Here is a 19,382-nt window from a genome sequence, read left to right on the forward strand (position 1 = left end):
GGAGATAATCTAGCAATGGATGTGGAAGACTTTTGAATATGCCTCTTCAAGGTGTGACCAAATCTATAGTTTTTTTTTTTTTTTTAATTTATTGGAGTTAACTCTTTTGATTTATGATTTAAATTTTATCTTGAGTGGATTTCAAAACAAGTTCCATAATAATAAAAAAATAGGTAATATTTTTTTTAATTTTTTTTATCATGGTCAATAAAAATTGGATATATGTATATCAATTGCTAGAGAGATTAATTAATTATATTTATGTTAGAAGAAAGAAAGAGAGAAATGAACCATTTAAACACTGAAATCACCTCTACCAGCCCCCTTTCCAATTATTGAGCTTCACAAAGCCACAGAAAGCAAGCATCAGACAAATATAAAAAACGTAAATTCCACGCAACAACAGCATGAAGAATATTAAATTATGCAAATATCAGTGGCAATTCCATGAATATCTGAATTAAATAAAAAATTATAACCTTCACCAACCTCACTACACTATTTATTTATTAACAATACCAGAGGAAAGTGCACGGCATCTGGGTCCAATTTGGGTGCTTAATTTAATGAATTTCCTTTTTTATATATATAAAAAATTGGTAAACAGGTCAATCGATATAATCAACAAGCTTTTATACTAAGATTTGGATTATTCATACACGCATTTATTATATGAAAATGTCAATTTCTCATTTTTTATTACCCTCTCCACTCGGGATACACGAAATAAAAATAATAGACGTAGAAAGATATTTAGCTCAAAAAATAAAATATAAATCTATGAGTTTTTTATTTTTAAATATTTTTTTTATTATTACATGATAAAATTCTAATTTTATGCTCAATCACTTATATATTTGAAAATATAATAATAATTGTGATTTAAATTATTTTTTATTTAAAAATATATTAATATAATATATTTTTTATAATATATCTCAAAAAATAAAAAAATAATTTTAACAAAATAAAAAATTAAATTTTAAAAAAATATGATTTCATTGCGTCTTCAAACACAGTTTAAAAACATTTAAAAGTATAGTAGTTATTGTTTTTAAAAATATTTTTTATTTTAAAATATATTAAAATAAAATTTTTTTATTTTTATTTTTAATATTAACATGTTAAAATAATTTAAATATATATTAATTTAAAATAAAAATAAAAAATTTAAATTATTTTAAAAATATCTCCAACACACACGTTGACAAACACTCCAAGACTTTCTATAAAAACAAATAGTAGAATCTATTTTTAATGCAGTAGTTCTTTTATAATTTAGACTTTAAAGTTTATCATAATAACCAATTAGTCCTTATACTATTAAAAACAACCAAACAGTCTTTGACCAACTTAACTATCTTCAATGCAAAAGTTTTTTTCTCTGCAAAACACATTTTTGTGTTTTTTTCTGATCAGAATTTTCTATCTCACCTTCTTCTCTCTCTCTCTCTCTATTTATTTTTAGAAAAAATAAATTAAAATAAATAGAAAAAGAACATTGCATTGACAAAAGAACAAGCAGATTTTAAAATATGATGATTTAATAATAAATCTTGAAACTAAAAGGTTTAATAAGTTAATATCCTAAAATTTTAGGGACTAATTTATAATTATTTCTTAACAAGCATGGCATCTTGGAAAGTCCAAAGTCCAAACATGAACACAGGCCAAAAAGCCACCATTTTTTGGTTCTTAACTGGCTCTTCTCTTATTTATTGCAAGCTTCCCTCCTCTCCTCTTCAGCTAACAAGAAACCATTGAAAAAAATACATTTATAAGATCACCATTTTCAGATCCTCAGATCTCTGTTCTGGTACTTTTTTTCAATAAAGTTTGAAGCTTTTTGAGGATTATTATCAATGGCAGAGAAACCATGGGTGAGGATGGTGACTGCACAGACACCAACAAATATAGCTGTGATAAAGTACTGGGGCAAGAGAGATGAGACCTTGATTTTGCCTGTTAATGATAGCATAAGTGTCACTCTTGATCCGGCTCATCTTTGTACAACCACAACTGTTGCTGTTAGTCCTAGTTTTGACCAGGATCGGATGTGGCTCAATGGAAAGGTAGTCTTTTTTCTCATTTTTCTGTTTCAGTTTGGTTGCTGTGGAAGTTCTTGAAATGGGATTTCAGTGGGTTTAATGATTCATTTAGATAGTGAATTTTTGTGGGTTCTCTTTGTTTTGTATGTTTAATGGTTATTTGGGACCTGGAGAGAAGGGAATGTACTGGATTAAGCTTTACAGTCAGATTTTGTTCTCTTAAACTCTTTCCTTTTCTGAATTGGACGTCAACATATTAGAGAATTTCTTTATTTGAAACCGTACTGTTTAAACAGATTTTGGAATTGCATGTCAGCTTGCCTAGTTCATAAAGTCATGTGGTAGCGTTGTTGTAGTGATGTACTTGTGCATGTACTTATATCAAGGATGGTGAGCATAAGGGAGGAAGAGGGCTAACTTGTTGTGTTGAGAATCCTGTGTGGTTTATCATCAGGGAAACTTTGATGTGTTTTTCATTGCATCCTATTTGGTTGTTGAGAAAATGTGAGGAAAGGAAAAAATTGATTGAGACCAGATACAAGATTTGATATTGAAAGGATGGACATGGATCTAGATTGGATAAAATTTAATTGCATTTCAATTTCCCTGTAAATGAGAAAATTTGCTAGTTATGGGTCTTTGTAGCTAAGCAATATGTAAATGGTTGCTGGGTTCGTGTTGAAATTCTCTACCTCACTGCTGACTCATGGCACATTTGGTTTTTGCTGGTTAGCGTAGGAGATTTCCCTTTCTGGAGGCAGGTACCAAAATTGTTTAAGGGAAATTCGTGCCCAGGCTTGTGATGTTGAGGATGAAGAGAAGGGTATCAAGATTGCAAAGAAGGATTGGGAGAAATTGCATGTGCATGTTGCTTCATACAACAATTTCCCTACTGCTGCTGGACTGGCTTCCTCTGCAGCTGGCTTTGCTTGTCTTGGTAAACATTTTCCCTGAATTTTCCTTGCTATGTTCACCCCCCCCCCCTTTTTTTTTTCTTTTTTATGGTTGGGCCTGTATTTGTAAACATAATTTCTGTTTACTTCATTGAATGTTTGTGCTGGACTTAACAGTTCTGAGAAATTCTTGTGAATGAACAATCCAAGTTTCGTATTGTTTAGGAAAACAGATGCAATTCTTGCTCAATGCTTAAATTTATTCAGAATCCTCTAGTCTAGCTTTATCATGGATGGAGCTTGGTATGTGGAATGATTATTCATTAATCGCTTTTGTTGAAAACACTCACAATAAAGCTTACTGCATATAATTATGGGGTCCATGTTGAAATTGACCAACTTGGCAAATAGTTTTCATGAATCTGCCAGCTAGCTTTTCTGGATTATAATCACTGATGTGTACACATTTTTTTTTTTTATAGAAGCTCATATATAGAAATGCAACAAGCTAGACAGAAATGCTTCCTATTAAGGGAGCAGTTTTCAACTTCGAGGAGCCCTTTTACTGTTTTTTCTGCTTTATATCTGCAGGGCTGTAGTATCAATTGCAATCTTGTATGGGACTGGAAGAATTTATTCATCATGACATCATCTGTTTTTATCTTCTTATGTAGTTTTTGCCCTTGCAAAGCTGATGAATGCAAAAGAAGACAATAGTGAACTTTCTGCTATTGCAAGGTATACCTTAATAGCACATGCATAATTTTAAGTGCTTGGTTTTATGTTTTTTTTTGTCTTTACATCAATAATTTTGAGTAGCATGAAACATTTTTTCCCCTAGAATTTTATTCTTCATATGCAGCTGCTATTTACATGCTTCATTTATTCCACTATATCCTCATACAGCTGTCACCACCAAGAAATATTTATTATTTTGAATTCTGGCTACATGCATCTTTGCTGATACCTGATTGCTCGTTCTTGGCTTACATCAATGATTGTATTTGATAACAATGATATCTTTAAATAATTGGTAAGTTGGTTTATAGGGAGCTGTCTTTAAGTAATTGATAAGTTGGTTTATTGGGTGCTGTCTTGACTTATTATATAGTGAGTGATTCAAGCATGCTAGTTGCTATTAACATTTGATATTTTATGAACATTGTTTCATTGGAAAGGTTCTTGCAATGTTTGATATTTTGTAAGCTTTGTTTTTCAGGCAAGGTTCTGGCAGTGCCTGTCGCAGTTTATTTGGTGGATTTGTGAAGTGGATCATGGGAAAAGTAAGTTTGATTTTGAGGTTCATCCATGGAGCCTTCTGATTAAATTGCTCTATCCCATTTTGAGCAATTAATTATGATGCATTGTTTTTTAATATGTCAAGGCTGAGGATGGAAGTGATAGCCTTGCTGTTCAACTTGTAGACGAAAAGCACTGGGATGAACTTGTTATTATTATTGCTGTGGTATGTATTTTTCCCTTCTTTAGGACTCGTTAGTCTGAATTTAGTTTGAGTTGCCTCTGGACTCTGGGAATAGCGGTCCTGAAAATAATTTTGATTTTTCTTTGTCCTGTTGTTGTAGTAAACAGAGTTGTGATTTTGTTCTCCAGGTAAGTTCACGGCAGAAAGAAACAAGTAGCACCACAGGAATGCGGGACAGTGTTGAAACTAGCTTGCTTTTGCAACACAGAGCTAAGGTGCTTTTCAATTCCCTTAATTTGATTTCATGCAACGTCTCTTCTTAAGCAGTTGTCTTTCTTCAATTGCAAAAAGTGCTCTTAGCAGTTGACATTTCTAGACATAAATGGAGCTGGAGCTGTATTCTGAATCTATTCTGGATGATAACCATGCTTTGTGATTTGCACACTGCCTTTTCCTTGCTGTTCAGATTAAGATTTTCTATGAAATTTAATCCTCTCTTTGCCCTTTTTAGCTGTCTTCTGATCAATGCATTCTGAAATTCTTTGAAATTTATTTAACTTTTGGTATTATCTCCTTCCTGTTTTGGACTAAATAGGAAGTTGTACCAAAACGCGTTAAACAAATGGAAGAAGCCATAAAGAATCGTGATTTTGGATCTTTTGCACAATTAACCTGTGCAGATAGCAATCAGTTCCATGCAGTCTGCTTGGATACATGTCCCCCAATATTCTACATGAATGATACATCTCACAGGCAAGTAAAGTTTCTCGATTTATGTGACATGGAAATTTAAGCTTCATCAATTATTTATTTATTTGCCTGTTAAGCCCTTCACCAGACATAGAGTTTAGTTTTAATGTAGTGACTATATTTCAGGATAATCAGCTGTGTTGAAAAATGGAATCGCTCAGAAGAAACACCTCAGGTTTTTTTTTTCTATCTTTTTTTTGTTTATATACGCCACATTCTAGGAGCTTAACAAGCAAGTTCCAGATAAATTCTAGGAGCTTAACTTAGAAGCAAGTTCCAGATAGAATGTGACGGCACTAACTTCGTTATTTTTCAAAAATTTGATCATAGATGATGGTCAAGCTTGGGGCACAGATGATTGTATAGGTGATTTAGGGATGATAACATAATAAAATTTCCTTCTCAATTGTCTAATTATAGTATATAGTTTTCATTTGTTCTTTTTGCAAACATGTTCTGTAATATAGCTGATCTTGTGTGGTTCCTCAAGTACAGATATACTTTCCTGCTGTTGCTGAAATATCATGAGATAATTTATTTGGTATTGGGTTTTGTAACTGAAAATGTATCACTTCATCACATCAAATATGAAGCTTCTTTTCACTTGTGGCTCGTGCTATTTTACCTATCCGTGATGACTTATCATAACATTGTTTTAATGCATGCAGCTCCTTTCTTTTGTTGTTGATTTTCCTAGAATAAAAAATGAAAGAAAAAAGAAACAAAATGATAGTTTGAATCCTACTGGTCCTGCCAGCTAATGGTCACAGTTTCCAAATGTGTAATGGTTGGCTAATGATGAGATTTCCTTGACAGGTAGCTTATACGTTTGATGCTGGGCCCAATGCAGTTCTGATTGCACATAATAGAAAGGCTGCTACCCAGTTATTGCAGAAGCTGCTTTTTTACTTCCCTCCAAGTTCCGATGCTGATTTGAACAGGTATATTGTCTTCCAATGTCAAGGTCACAAAAGATTTTGGTGCAATGTTTTGGAGGCTATGCATGATTTATACAACCCCATCAATCATTTTCAAATAATCAAACTTTTTTTCCTCAGTTATGTTATAGGTGATAAGTCTATACTAAAAGATGCTGGGATTGAAGATATGAAGGATGTGGAAGCTTTGTCACCACCTCCGGAAATTAAGAATGCCCAGAGAAGCAAAGGAGACGTCAGTTATTTCATCTGTACGAAACCTGGTAGAGGTCCTGTTTTGCTCTATGATGAAAGCCAGGCTCTTCTCCATCCTGAAACTGGGCTGCCCAAATGAACTTAGGAGCACATTTAACTTTTCATGCACTTCCGTACTTTTTAGTCTTTGTTGACCAGAGTTGGACACTTCTGTGAGCCTGAAGTGATTCTCTCAACTGTTCCTCGCAAATTTGCAGTTAATGCTGCTTTTGCCTTGCATTTGTAATTTATTTTATATTTCAGTCCATTCAAGTTTTCGGTCTCAACAATGAATAATCTATCCGTTGCTCCTTCTAGGCTCCTTTCAGCTATTAGCCTTAAATAATTTTTATGATGTTTCCGAAATTTTGTATCAGTTTCTGTCATAAATCAATAAATTCTTGGTTTACCTGTTATGTTTGTTATTTTTCTTCATTTTTGCCAGTGTGCTGGCATTCCCGACACAATTCCCCTTAAAGGCTCCAAAGACTCAATAGATTGTTGGCTTACCTGTTATTTATCTTCATATTTGCAAGTGTGCTGGCATGCTATTATGCAGGGGTTTTTTTTGGCTATACTGTGGTGTTAGATATTCCAAAGTTGATCTGCCTCGCATTCGCAGCTTAAGCGACTTCATCATTGGACTATCTAATGGAAACGCCATCCAGCTAATGCTAAGCTGTGAAATGTAGTGTCGAAATATAACATTTTTGCAACGTGACCAAATCTCAGTTGCAGACACATGGTTTGTACAGCAGAAAGACATACAAGATGTTTGAACATAATCAGGGATGCACTGTTCACCCACCTAGCCCTACCACAAATAGGATCAATCCCGTCCCAGAAAAGGAACCTTTAAAATCTGTCCGAAGTTCTGTGGGATTGCGGTGAATAAATGTCCAGCACCAGGAACCTCATGGTAGTTAATCCATGGAAGTCTTTGGGCAATATATCGCTGCAAGCTAAACGGCACCATTATATCTTCATCACCCTGCCATAGATGAACTGAGCCTTCATTGTTAGGAAAAGGATTCTCAAGATCCATGGGATCAAATTCCCACTTCCCAAATCCAATCATCATGTCTCGATGTAAGGATTCAAACACTCCTTGCAGCGTTGCTTGTGGCTGCATAAAAAGAGAGAGTAAAGGTCGAAATGAGATGGGGTTTATAAGAATTCTGGCACGTTACTATCCATTCGTGGATGAAAAACAAAGCCTATCATCCTATTGCAAGATTATGCATGAGATGATGGAATATCTTTTTTTCGCCTCCACTTTCAGACAGAATTTATTAAGATACTCATGGTTTGTGATTCATTTCCTTGTAATGAAAAAAAAGAGAGTAACAAGAAAATGAAGTACCCTATTGCTTCTCTTCTCTGCGATCATGGATAGGAGTTCTAAATCCTGGCGGGATAAAATATCAGGCTTCATGGATATAGCAGCTGATGCAGGAAACCATTTCTGAGTGTTCCACCAGTAGGTGAGCCATGGAGTATGGTGAGCAACAAATAATGCCCAATGATCCTGTCGTATCTGTCGGTAGTAGGCTTCTGCTGATAAGTTCGCAGGAAAGCCAGGCCACCAATAGTTGACAACAGGAGCAATTAGTGTCGCTCCTGATAGCCTGGAAGAAACAAGAGCACATGATTTGAAGCAAAAAATAACACCAGACAGAACTGTGAGGCAACATATCACAAACAAATCTCGAGCAGATTCCTGATACTAGAATACACTTAAGAACATTGACAATTATTTTTCATAGCATGCTTTACTTTCTTTTAATTGAGTTCTTTCTTGAAATTACTGTATTTTTTGATGCAACATCCCGCATTCTGAAAGTTGGCAGAACATCGCCAATGTAGCAAATTTACCAGAATTGCAAGTAAAACAGTCTCACCTATGAGGGATGTACTTGAGGCAGCCCCAAACCACTTGGCCTCCCATGGAGAATCCCATCACATAAAATTTATATCCTAGTCCTAAATGATCAGCAAGCTCTTCTATATCTAAAGCTAAACTTTTAGGAGTTCGCCTGGGATCTGGATCGCTTTCTCCGTAACCTGGCCGATCAAAGGACACAAAGTACAACCGCAGCTCCTCAACAACATCCTGAAAATCATCACATAAAATGAGGGGTAAAAGTTAGATTTCTCCATCAACAAATACAATCTCTTGACCAGTGAAACCTTAAAGAGTCAAATTAAAACATAAATTTAGAAATAAATTACCAGAACGGGTTCTGTCATACTCATTATATCATGTTTCGTAGAGGCAAAACCATGAACAAGTACGATCTTAGCTTTGGCAGTTTCTTTAGAGACGCCATGCTCCTTGTAGGATAAATGCCTCCCATCCCTCAGCTTCATTCTAGGCGCTGTAATGGGAGGGCCACCCAGGGTTCCACAAATCTTTGGAGGTGGTGGCTGGGTGGCCTGATATGCCCATACCGCCAACCCAAGAAATAAGATCACAGTAACCTCCTTGAGCATCCCTAGGAAAAATGAGAGTTTTTTCACAAGCTGGGCCATGAACTTGGAGAAATTTTAATCAACTTGATACTGACAATAATCGCCCAGATTAATCTGATTGTCACAAATTATTCTCGAACACAGCTAAATTATTTTGTTTTACAACATCAACCAAAAATCTGTTTCATTTAACAGGCTAATTATCAGCATTAACAAAGACCAAAACACACTCTCAGTCATGAAAGACTCTTCATAAATTTATGGGAAATATGTATTACTCCAAAGATCTTGGAAATTAAGAAACAGTCATACTCATCTTGGAATCATATTATCCGTTTCTAGCAGACAAATAAGCAAGCGTTCAAAGATGAAACCAGTAAGAGAAATAAAAACAGTGAAGTATCTTCCTACTACATTTCTTATCTCTATTGTTTCAACAAAATAAGATGTCCATCCATCCAAACTCTACATAGAAAATTTAGCTAATACTTCATACTTGTGAGAGTAAAAAACATCAAGAAACTTGGGAGGGAGACATAACAAGAACCTGAGAAATTAACAGCCTCCCCAGTAACTGTGTGCGCGAGGGAAAGGGAACCTGCCAGAAATAAAATGAAAAGTTTCTTCTTTTGAAGCAGCTACTGCAGTTTCTTGCTGACTTCCATCACATCTTATAGTCAAAATTTCACTTGGTAGATAATGACCAAAGGATATCTAAGGTAAGAAAAGTGTTAGCTCAAGATAGATGGTAAAATATGTCGAGCAGATTCAATATAAACGTACCTACTACTTGTGTTTGAATAAGACCCCTTTGACTTGTGATCTTCCCAACCATTTCTTCAAACCTTATGTTCACGGATGGAAATTATAAAAAAAATGTTTTCCCAAATATAAAATGAATCATCACATACTATTTTAAAAAAGCAACTCCAGCAATATTATTTTGAAAAAATAAAAATAAAACAACATTGCTGTCCATAAAAGTTTTTTTAAAATTCATTGTAGATGATCTCTTAATTAAATTTAACTAGATTAATCAAGTCTTATATTAAATCCTTAGATTAATTAAATTTAACTGAATAAATATCCAAAATAAAAAATAAAAAAAACGTGACATCCATTTTATTTTATATCAACAAATTATCGAATAAATTCTATTATTTATCAAGGATGGCTAAATAATTATAGTAAAAAATATGATTTAGACACAATATTTAAACAAGTGATTTCATTTGATAAATATCTTATTCAAAATATTTTTTTTAGATTTTTTTATTAATTTTTAATATCAATATATCAAAACTATAAAAAATAAAAATAAAAAATAGTTTTTTAATATTAATATATCAAAACTATAAAAAAAAAATAAAAAATATTAATTTAATATTTTTTCAAGATAAAAATATTTTTAGGAAACATAAAAAAAAACATTGAAACACCTTTTGAAATCATCAACTTGAAAAATACAAAAAAAACATTAATTAGCTTTGACTTCGACCAACATCAACGGCCCCATCAAAATCCCAAAGGGGGTGGCTAACAATTGGTTGTTCTTTTCCTTCCTTGCGTACATGAACAAAGAAAAATCATAATGTATGGTCAATGTATTTTCTCTAGAAACACCATGCTCCTTGTAGGCAACGCCTCCCATCCCTCGGTTTAATTCTTGATGCTGTATGTGGGAGGGCCACCTGGGGAACCACTAGTCTTCTTGGGTGGTGGTTGGGTGGCCTGATATGCCCATACCACCAACCCATGAAACAAGACCACCGCAACCTTCTTGAGCAACCCTAGTAAAATGGGAGTTGTATCATGTCATTTGTTACTGACATTAACCAGATTAAATTAATCGTTGCAGATGAATCTCTAACGCAGCTAGATTTTTTGGTTTTACATTATATCAAATCCAACACAAATTTGTTTCATTGAATAGGCTGTAAATGTATCAACATTATCGAAGGTAACATCGAGAAAAGCCGATCTAAAACAAGGGTTTGGAGAGACTAGCAGTGAAGAAAGACTACCCTCGTAGATGCATGATTTGCAGAAGGAAACTAGATCAGAGATGGTCGAAATCAACTTGTAAATTGGAAGGATTAATCATATATACCCTCTGTTTTAGCAGAAAATGAAGCAAGCATTTAAGCGTTGCAGCAAAAATCAAAATACTCCGAGAAACTATTGATTTTGAGAATTCATTTTGAAATTTATTATCCGAACAATAGTTTATAACAAGAATGTTGTTTTCATCAACTACGTGGACATAAATGCATATACTATTAAATCTTGAGTCGGGTATGGGTTAGGTTTCAAGTCGGGTAGGGTAGTATTCATTACCTGCCCGAAACCTAACTTTGTCCTTTAGGGTTTTATCCAAACCAGCCGCAGCGATCAACAACTATCCATTCATATCTGTTTGGGCGGATATCCATGGGTTCCGTTAAAACTGTGATCCCTGGTAGCGAACTTTGAGAATAGAACTAGGGTCGTCATACAATCTAGTTGCAATATTGTTTGAAACTAAGAATAGAACAAGGTTACGGTGCCATGAACCTAAGAAGAAAGGCAAACAAATGCTGACGCCTACTAAGCTCGAAAGAGGGCTAGTTTTTTTCAAGCAAAAGAGTCTTTATGATCGCTTCGCATATCTCTGGGATGTAAGGGAACATGTGTCCAGAGCCAGATATCTCATGGTAGTTTATCCAGGGAAGTCTTTGGGCAATATATCGTTGCAAGATAACAGGCACCATCTTATCTTCATCACCGTGCCATAGATGAACCGAGCCTTCATTGTCAGGAAAGGGATTTTCAAGATCCATGGGATCGAATTCCCACTTCCCAAACCCAATCATCATGTCTCGATGTATGGTTTCAAATTTTCCTTGCCGCATTGCTTGTGGCTGCATAAAATGCAAGGAGATATTCCAAATCAGGCGGGAAGATTCATAAGCACTTGTTAAGGATCAAGTAGTATGTGACCAATAACATTTCTTAGAGTGGAGTCAATCATTTGTTCGGTCTAAATCAATTTCTAACTGAATCTCCAGAACTTCTGGTTCAAAAAACTCTTCTGCTTCTAATATATCAAAGGAAAATTGGAAGTTCTGCAGTGTCTTATTCTTTCCACAAGCCAGTTCCAAAAAACAAAAGGTTCTAAGGCAGCCCCTGTAAAACTAGAATTCCGGCCAGTTACTGTTCTCTCCTGGTTAAAAGATCAAAAATTATGTATGCGATGGTAACTTTCTCACTGGCAGTATCTTCTTCTTGCCACCAGTTTCAGAGACACGAAATATGTCAGGATAAACTTGATTTATGGTTGATTTCCTTGTAATGTGGAAAGAGAGAAAGAAAACGAAGTACCATGTTCATTCTTCCATCTGTCTCCATGGAAAGGAGTTCTAAATCCTGACGGGAGAAAACTTCAGGTTTACGGGCTGCAACCGCCGATGCAGGAAACCATTTCTGAGTGTTCCACCAATAGGTGAGCCATGGAGCATGGTGAGCAACACGCAATGTCCACTGGTCCTGAGGTAGCTGTAGGTAGTAGGCTTCTGTTGATAAGTTGGCAGGAAAGCCAGGCCACCAGTAGTTGACAACAGGCGCAATTAGAGTTGCTCCTGCTAGCCTGCAGCACCATGGGCACCGAGCTTAAAACACATAATAACTCCAAACAATGATATGAGCCAAAGCAGAAAAAGCCACCAATTGTTTACATTGGGCACAAATTATCCAGCAGATTCTTGACGCTCCAATAAAAGAACTGTGGTCATTATTTTAGATAGCCTGCTTTATTTTCTCACTTCTGATATATTTTTGAATTATTGTATGATGTTCATGCTTTGTCCCAGATCTTAAACAGCAGGCGGAACATCCTCCAGATAAGCACAATTGTCGTCATAACAGCAAGAAAACTGTCTCACCTGTGAGGGATGTACTTGAGGCAGCCCCAGACCACTTGACCTCCCATAGAAAACCCCATCACATAAAATCTGGATCCAAATTCTAAATGATCCGCAAGCTCTTCTATATCTAAAGCTAAACTCTCCGGAGTTCGCTTTGGATGTGGATCACTTTCTCCATAACCCGGCCGGTCGAAGGACACAAGGTGGAATCCCAGCTCCTCAACAACTTCCTGACAAACAAAAACGATACAATCTCTTAACTAATGGAACTTTAAAAGGGCTAAACACAAAGATTTAGAAATATTGGAATACGTACCGGAGAGAGTTTTTCCACGCTCATTGTATTATGTCTCATAGAGGCAAAGCCATGAACATATATGATCTTATATTTGGCAGTTTCTCTAGAGACACCATGCTCCTTGTAGGCCAAATACCTCCCATCCCTCAATTTTATTCTAGGTGCTGTAATAGGAGGGCCGCCTGGGGTACCGCAAATCTTTGGAGGTGGAGGGTTGGTTGCCTGATATACCCATACCACCAACCCAAAAAGCAAGGCCGCTCTAATTTCCTTCTGCATCTCTGCAAAAATTAGAAGAAAAAAATAAAAATCCAGAGACCACTAAAAAACCAGAGAAGAATTTAGTCACGCTGATGACAGCCCAGAGAAATTTGATTGTTACAAAATTGACGATGAACTTCCATAATTTATCCCCAAGATTTTTCATTTTTCAAAGATCAAATCCACAAAAAAGTTTTTCACATTTTACCAACATTAACAGAGATCATAACACAGAGAAAATCAGGTTTGAATCAATCAAGAAAGGCTATGACTATAAATTTCTGAGAAATACAAGAAATTCTAAGAATCATATCCAGACAGTGAATTTCACTGCTTCAAAAGAAAAGAAAAGGGCATGCTCAGCTTAAAACAAGTCGAACAAATATTATCTGCTTCCAGCATAGATTGAAGAAATGAGTCGGTCATTGGAAAGATCATCCAAATACTAAAAGAAACAAAAAATTTGGCATCCATTCGCTTTGTCAAGCAAAAACGTTACTTAATATTTATAAATTTCAAAGTGGACATACCCCACCAACAAACTTAAGTGGTTACTTATGAAGAACAGGAAGCAAAACAACGCAGTCCATGTCTGTTTTGTGTGTGGGAGAGAAAGAGAGGAGAGAACCTGCAAGAACCTGAAATGAAGTTGTACTGAATGAGCTGATAGATTTAGCAATTAAGGCGCCGCTACCACAGCTTTTCACAAAAAAATTGTAATTTAAAAAAAAAAATTAATTTCCTAAATAACATCCTCGGACCTCAATCTTTTTTTTTTTTTTTTGATTTACGTAGGGTGTCCGGGCCAGCTTACGCGCACCATGACTAATCCCCACGGCCCACTGAACACCCTGCAAACCCAGCAGACAGGTAAGGCAGCGCGGGGCTGACAGGCATGCAACTCCAAGGCTCGAACCCGTGACAGCAGAAGGCGCAAAGCGCCATTCCACCGCTGGGCCGGTGCCTTAGGTGCTCGGACCTCAATCTTTCGTTGTACATGGAGAGTGGCAGAAAATAAAGGAAAACACATCTTTTTTTTTTTTAATTAAATTAAATATAAGGGTTGGTTCTTAAAAGCAAGCAGGTTAAATTAGAAAAAGGGTGCGCCCTCACATTGTCCAATGACCAAGGAATTGGGTGGGCAAATGAACTGTGTCGTCATAAATATTAATAAAAATTGAATTGAAAATTAACCATATTGAATGATAATCTTGGTTAGAAAATTCAAAAAAAAATTCTTTTTATTTCTTTTAAATTTGAAAGAACAAAAAGACCAATATTGATAGAATCAAATTTAAAAAACTAAGTATATATAATAAAAAACAGGAATAAATACTAAATAAAACTAATTACCTATTAAATCAATATCCATAAAGAACAGCTCTATTAATTCAAATTGAATTTATTTAGGTTTAATACAAGCTGGAAAAAAAAAAGCCTAGATTTTTTTACACAATTCAGAATTGATTTCCTTGGCATCCTTATCCTCTGCAGTATCATCCCTTATCAAAGCTATGAGCATCGTTGAATTGCAAAAACCATGCTGCTAAAAATTCATTAATGGCCATGGGAGAACAGCTCATGAAACTTTGCAGTTTCTAAGTGGAAGAATATAGTATATATACATATGGTTAATAAATATAAACGAGTCAAGGGGTTGTGATTTGATTAGTATTAATATTTATTCTCTAATTAAAAAGTTCTGAGTATAATTATTAAACTTATTTGTTGATCAACTTATAATAACTTGTTGGTTTAAAATTTAATTTATAATGGAATTAGTTTTTAATCATATTGACAATTAATCTAATCAAACTCAAATAATACAATAAATTAACACATAATTTGATTAATCTGATCCAGATTAATTATCTCAATTCTATTTTTTGTTTTTATAACAAAAAAGGAAACATAAAGGAGCATAATATGTACAATAATTCATCCTGATGGGACTGTCACTTAACTGAGGGTGAGCCATCGCTGTCATTCTCAAAATTCCACAGCCGCCGTAGAAAAAGAAGGAAAAGGTCCTTTACTCTTGCGCGCCCCACACTCTCATTATATGTATTTGCCCGGTCTGAGCTCTCAAGGACATAGCTTGCTTTAGATTATAGTCGGGGTTATTTTTAAAATAATTTTAGTTTGATAATATATTATAATAATATTTTTTTATTTATTAAAATTTATTTTTAATATTAACATATTAAACAATTTAATAATTTAAAATTAAAAAATAAGTATTTTTTAAAATATAACTCAACCACAAAAATAAATACTGTCTTTATTGTGATACCACGAAAGCTTTAAAAATAAATAAATTTAAGTTTTTGTTGTATTTTAAGATAAACTTTATATATGTTTTTATTTTTATTTTTTATAACCAAATAATTATTTAAAAAAAAACATCCAAAAGCAGAGTGGAAGACAATAAGCTACTGTATAAGAAGATGGAAGTGGGGCTCTTCCTCCCTCGTATAAGAAGGTTTCAGTTGGGGTAATGAATTTTCAGCTAAAAAGACCTGCTCCAACAACCAAAATAATGGCTCATCAATAGTCAAAATCTCGTCCTTCAATCACAAGTTTAGAAGCCTAAATAATGAGGTATTAGTTGGGTGTTTTTTTTTAATATTTTTTCTTTAAAACAATGCAACAGGCTGGTAGGTGGTCACCCCCTCAATAATGTACCATTTTAGAACCTATGCATAGAAAAGTCACAGCTCTAAGACAGATATCAGGACGAGGCGATTGAATTCAACCCAATGAGCAGCTTCTGCAATATGCATAAGCTAGGCCCTGCATGTTTGATTCAACCTAATGTAGAAGCATGCCAGCAAACTCCTGAACATGGTTGTAGACTCTGAGACACTCACCTTTGAAGGATTCTCCAAAACCTATTGAAGTATTTCACCTACTAAAAAATAATATAAATTTTATTTTAAAATTTTATTTAATAATTTAAATTTTTAGATTGAAATAGTTATTAGATATGGTATCAAAACCTTAATGACTAATTGGTCATGAGTTTGAATTTCACTATTCTTATTTATTTAATAAAAATTAAGCACAAGTAGTGTAATTATTTAATAATTTAAATTTTTAGATTGGAATAGTTATTAGATATGATATCAAAACCTTAATGACTAATTAGTCATGAGTTTGATATTTAATAATTTAAATTTTTAGATTGAAATAGTTATTAGATATGGTATCAAAACCTTAATGACTAATTGGTCATGAGTTTGAATCTCACTATTCTTATTTATTTAATAAAAATTAAGCATAAGTAGCGTAATTTTGTGACCGCTTCGTCATTAAGGCTTTGATACTATGTTAAAAACTATCTCAATTTCTTATTTATTTAATAAAAATTAAGCATAAGTAGTGTGATTTTGTGACCGCTTCGTCATTAAGGCTTTGATACTATGTTAAAAACTATCTCAATTTAAAAACTTAAATTATGATTTCTATTATTCTCTAACACATCCCCTCAAGTGAAAGTCTTTTAAATTAAGGCTTTGATACTATGTTAAAAACTATCTCAATTTAAAAACTTAAATTATGATTTCTATTATTCTCTAACACATCCCCTCAAGTGAAAGTCCTCTTGAAACTTACATAAATCCGGGTCCATCTCAACCCAATAACTTAAACTGTTAGATGTGGTTTTAGGATATGATTTATATTATTCTCTAATACACCCTCTCAAGTAAAAGTTTTTTGAGCTTGAAACTTGTACTCACATTACCTTGTGCTTAATTTTTATTAAATAAATTAGAATAATAAAATTCAAATTTATGACCACTTAATCATCAAGGTTATAATATTATTTAAAAGAATCATCTCAATCCAATTATTTAAACTATTAGATAAAATTCTAAAATATAATTTATATTATTCTTTAACGGTAATCACATTTCACTCTCAAGCATTCCATTTTAATGTCATGGAAGAAGAAGAAAAAGAAAACCTGATCGAGTTGCTGATTAGCTCTGACTCTTAAAGGAAATGAAATCCAATGGCTAACGGAGCAAGTGGAGTTACGGTGGTTGATTGGTGCTGGATGTTGCTTGCTTCATGAGAACGAAGAGTGGGAATTGAAGGCAGGCGGACGATATTTTTTCACAAGGAACATGGCATTGTGAGGAGTAGCGATGGTTCGTTTCCACATGAGCTTGTTGAAGTGAAAAAGACCTTTGTTAAGAATACCAACAACCAACATTCATCTTGAACCATATATATGCACCACATTTCATCATTAATCTTCTTCATAAGCTGTTCATAATCCTCTGCTTATGCAGGTATCTCCTTCTGTTTTGCTATAGTCACTTGATGGCACGAATCTGATGTAATTATTGAGTAGATAATGTAGGGACTTGATAAAAGCATTGCGGTGCTTGAACTTTAACCTTTCTGTAGCTCCTTTGCTATGCAGCCATAATAGGAGAAGGCCTTGATAATAAAAGCTGAATTCTATACCATATATCAAGAAGAAACTTTAGATTCCAGTTAGTACTGTGAGGAAAGGAAAAATTGAAAATTGCAGCATGGCACTACCATCTGGTTTTCTTGTTATGGAACTTTCATGGGCTAACTATTTAGATAGCTGCTCTCCTTTTGTGCAAAAGTGCAAGAGCATCAATCTGCCACAATAGCAAGTGTGTTGTTTTTTTTTTTATCACCGATCTGTCTTCGATTCAAGATCTTAATGATGCATCAATTGAACGATCTATTGCTGTATATTGAGTTCAGGGAGCTGATGCACTGACCAAGTTTGTTGGATGCCTGGCTCATTATAAAGTTGCTAAAGGGGCGATCAAGCTTGCTATTCGGCAGTCTTTTCTTGGTATAATTTAGTTGGCAGTTTTTTATTTTATTACACTATATTCTTCTGTTTCTAGTGCTTCTTTTCATTTAGTTGGCAGTTTTTTATTTTATTACATTATATTCTTCTGTTTCTAGTGCTTCTTTGCAATCAGTTTTGTTGACAGAAATTTTAAGATTTTTTTTGGAATCTTCTGTATCTGCAGTATCTACTGACATGGCTCCTGGAGTACACCCAGATTTTATGGAAAAGCATGGAGAAAACCAATGGCCTGAAATGCAACAGGACTTGTTATCAATCTCTCTCTTTTTTGCTTGCAGTGTAAGAGAGAGATCTGCGCAAAGGAAGATATATAGACATTACGTGCAAGTATTTCAAGGTATCCTATCATAACTTTTCAAGCATAGACAAGAAGCAGCAGTTAGATTAAGCTGTGTGTTGAGGCTCACCATAGACACGACTTTGGCGTAAAAGAGAGACCAGAAGATTTCATTTAATAATCAATCATCAAATATATCTTCACAAGCACATTTTTTCCTCTAAAAAGAAAGACTGGCAAGAGTTTCAACATGTAACTAGGCACTCCATGCTCTGCACACAACGAACAAAGGGGGAGAAAAGGGAGGGGGCGTTACTGAATTAAGACATCCACGAATCAGGGCTTGTCAGAATTAACAGGATTTGTTGTAGAACTGGAGCTTGCCTTGGAGTTTGTCTTGGAGAGTTTCTGCTTCAGCTCTGACAACAGTGCTTGATTCTCTTGGTTTAGCCGCTGAGCTTTCTTCCTTAGCATCTCATTCTGTTGGATTATATAACAGTTCTGCAAGTATAGCTGCGAGTTTAGCTTTTCCATCTTGAACACCTGCTATTACACCTGAAAATATTGCAAAAACACAGATCATTAGCAAAGATGGTGCCCAACTATATACAAATTGTTATGAGACAAGGAGTTGGGAATTTAATTCGGGTACCTAGAAGTCTACTTGATAAACCTACCTGTATGCCTTATCAGGAAAAGAGTCTAAGATTAGGAGCATACAAGAGAGAGGGATGATTATACGTATCATTCCAGAAGTGTACATGTATATATACACACACAAACCACGGGGGGTTACTCAAGACAAAACAAGGGATTTGAAGACAGCATGGTTCACCCAAGACAGCAGACACCCCATCTGCAAAGCCCTCATGCCTGCCTTTTTCACGTAGAATAACTTGATTATACGTGTCTTTAACCGTCTATAGCTCATGGGATCTTCACTGGCATATTCAAAAGAAAGAGGGTCCTGTGGATTTTGCTAGAGCAACGCACGTAGAAGGAATGTGTGTGGTAAACATGAT

At 34.7% G+C, this 19,382-nt stretch overlaps 4 protein-coding genes across 6 annotated transcripts in view; 2 read left to right on the plus strand and 2 right to left on the minus strand.

Moving 5' to 3' along the window:
- LOC105125586 (uncharacterized) overlaps window positions 1-36 on the plus strand; it is a 6,586-nt gene extending 6,550 nt beyond the window's left edge. The window contains exon 10 of the mRNA XM_011026101.1: window positions 5-36. Within this exon, the coding sequence (XP_011024403.1) occupies window positions 5-36 (32 nt within the window). The remainder of the gene's footprint in view (window positions 1-4) is intronic.
- Window positions 37-1,661: 1,625 nt separating this feature from the next.
- LOC105125460 (diphosphomevalonate decarboxylase-like) lies at window positions 1,662-6,702 on the plus strand. Its single transcript, XM_011025914.1, has 10 exons — window positions 1,662-2,072; window positions 2,787-2,985; window positions 3,616-3,679; window positions 4,161-4,224; window positions 4,326-4,406; window positions 4,553-4,639; window positions 4,960-5,117; window positions 5,241-5,289; window positions 5,931-6,055; window positions 6,173-6,702. The coding sequence occupies exons 1-10, from the start codon at window positions 1,863-1,865 to the stop codon at window positions 6,384-6,386; spliced, it is 1,251 nt and encodes a 416-aa protein (XP_011024216.1). The 5' UTR covers window positions 1,662-1,862; the 3' UTR covers window positions 6,387-6,702.
- A 259-nt stretch (window positions 6,703-6,961) lies between these two features.
- Window positions 6,962-9,636, minus strand: LOC105125462 (uncharacterized). The gene is made up of 5 exons (XM_011025919.1): window positions 9,306-9,636; window positions 8,519-8,781; window positions 8,188-8,399; window positions 7,650-7,914; window positions 6,962-7,412 (listed from the first exon to the last, which is right to left on the minus strand). The coding sequence occupies exons 2-5, from the start codon at window positions 8,777-8,779 to the stop codon at window positions 7,116-7,118; spliced, it is 1,035 nt and encodes a 344-aa protein (XP_011024221.1). The 5' UTR covers window positions 8,780-8,781; window positions 9,306-9,636; the 3' UTR covers window positions 6,962-7,115.
- A 1,628-nt stretch (window positions 9,637-11,264) lies between these two features.
- LOC105125461 (uncharacterized) lies at window positions 11,265-13,942 on the minus strand. 3 transcript variants are annotated; one of them, XM_011025917.1, is made up of 5 exons: window positions 13,848-13,942; window positions 12,977-13,239; window positions 12,679-12,890; window positions 12,119-12,383; window positions 11,265-11,658 (listed from the first exon to the last, which is right to left on the minus strand). In XM_011025917.1, exons 2-5 carry the CDS (start codon window positions 13,235-13,237, stop codon window positions 11,362-11,364), a joined length of 1,035 nt encoding a protein of 344 aa, XP_011024219.1. In that variant the 5' UTR covers window positions 13,238-13,239; window positions 13,848-13,942; the 3' UTR covers window positions 11,265-11,361. The 3 variants fall into 3 exon arrangements, with proteins under 3 accessions (XP_011024219.1, XP_011024220.1, XP_011024218.1); XM_011025918.1 differs by having other exon boundaries at window positions 13,755-13,907; XM_011025916.1 differs by having other exon boundaries at window positions 13,750-13,907.
- Between the last annotated feature and the right edge of the window lie 5,440 nt (window positions 13,943-19,382).

The sequence above is a fragment of the Populus euphratica genome, unplaced genomic scaffold, assembly GCF_000495115.2.
Source record: "Populus euphratica unplaced genomic scaffold, PopEup_1.0 scaffold22.1, whole genome shotgun sequence".
Classification (NCBI taxonomy): Eukaryota; Viridiplantae; Streptophyta; class Magnoliopsida; order Malpighiales; family Salicaceae; genus Populus; species Populus euphratica.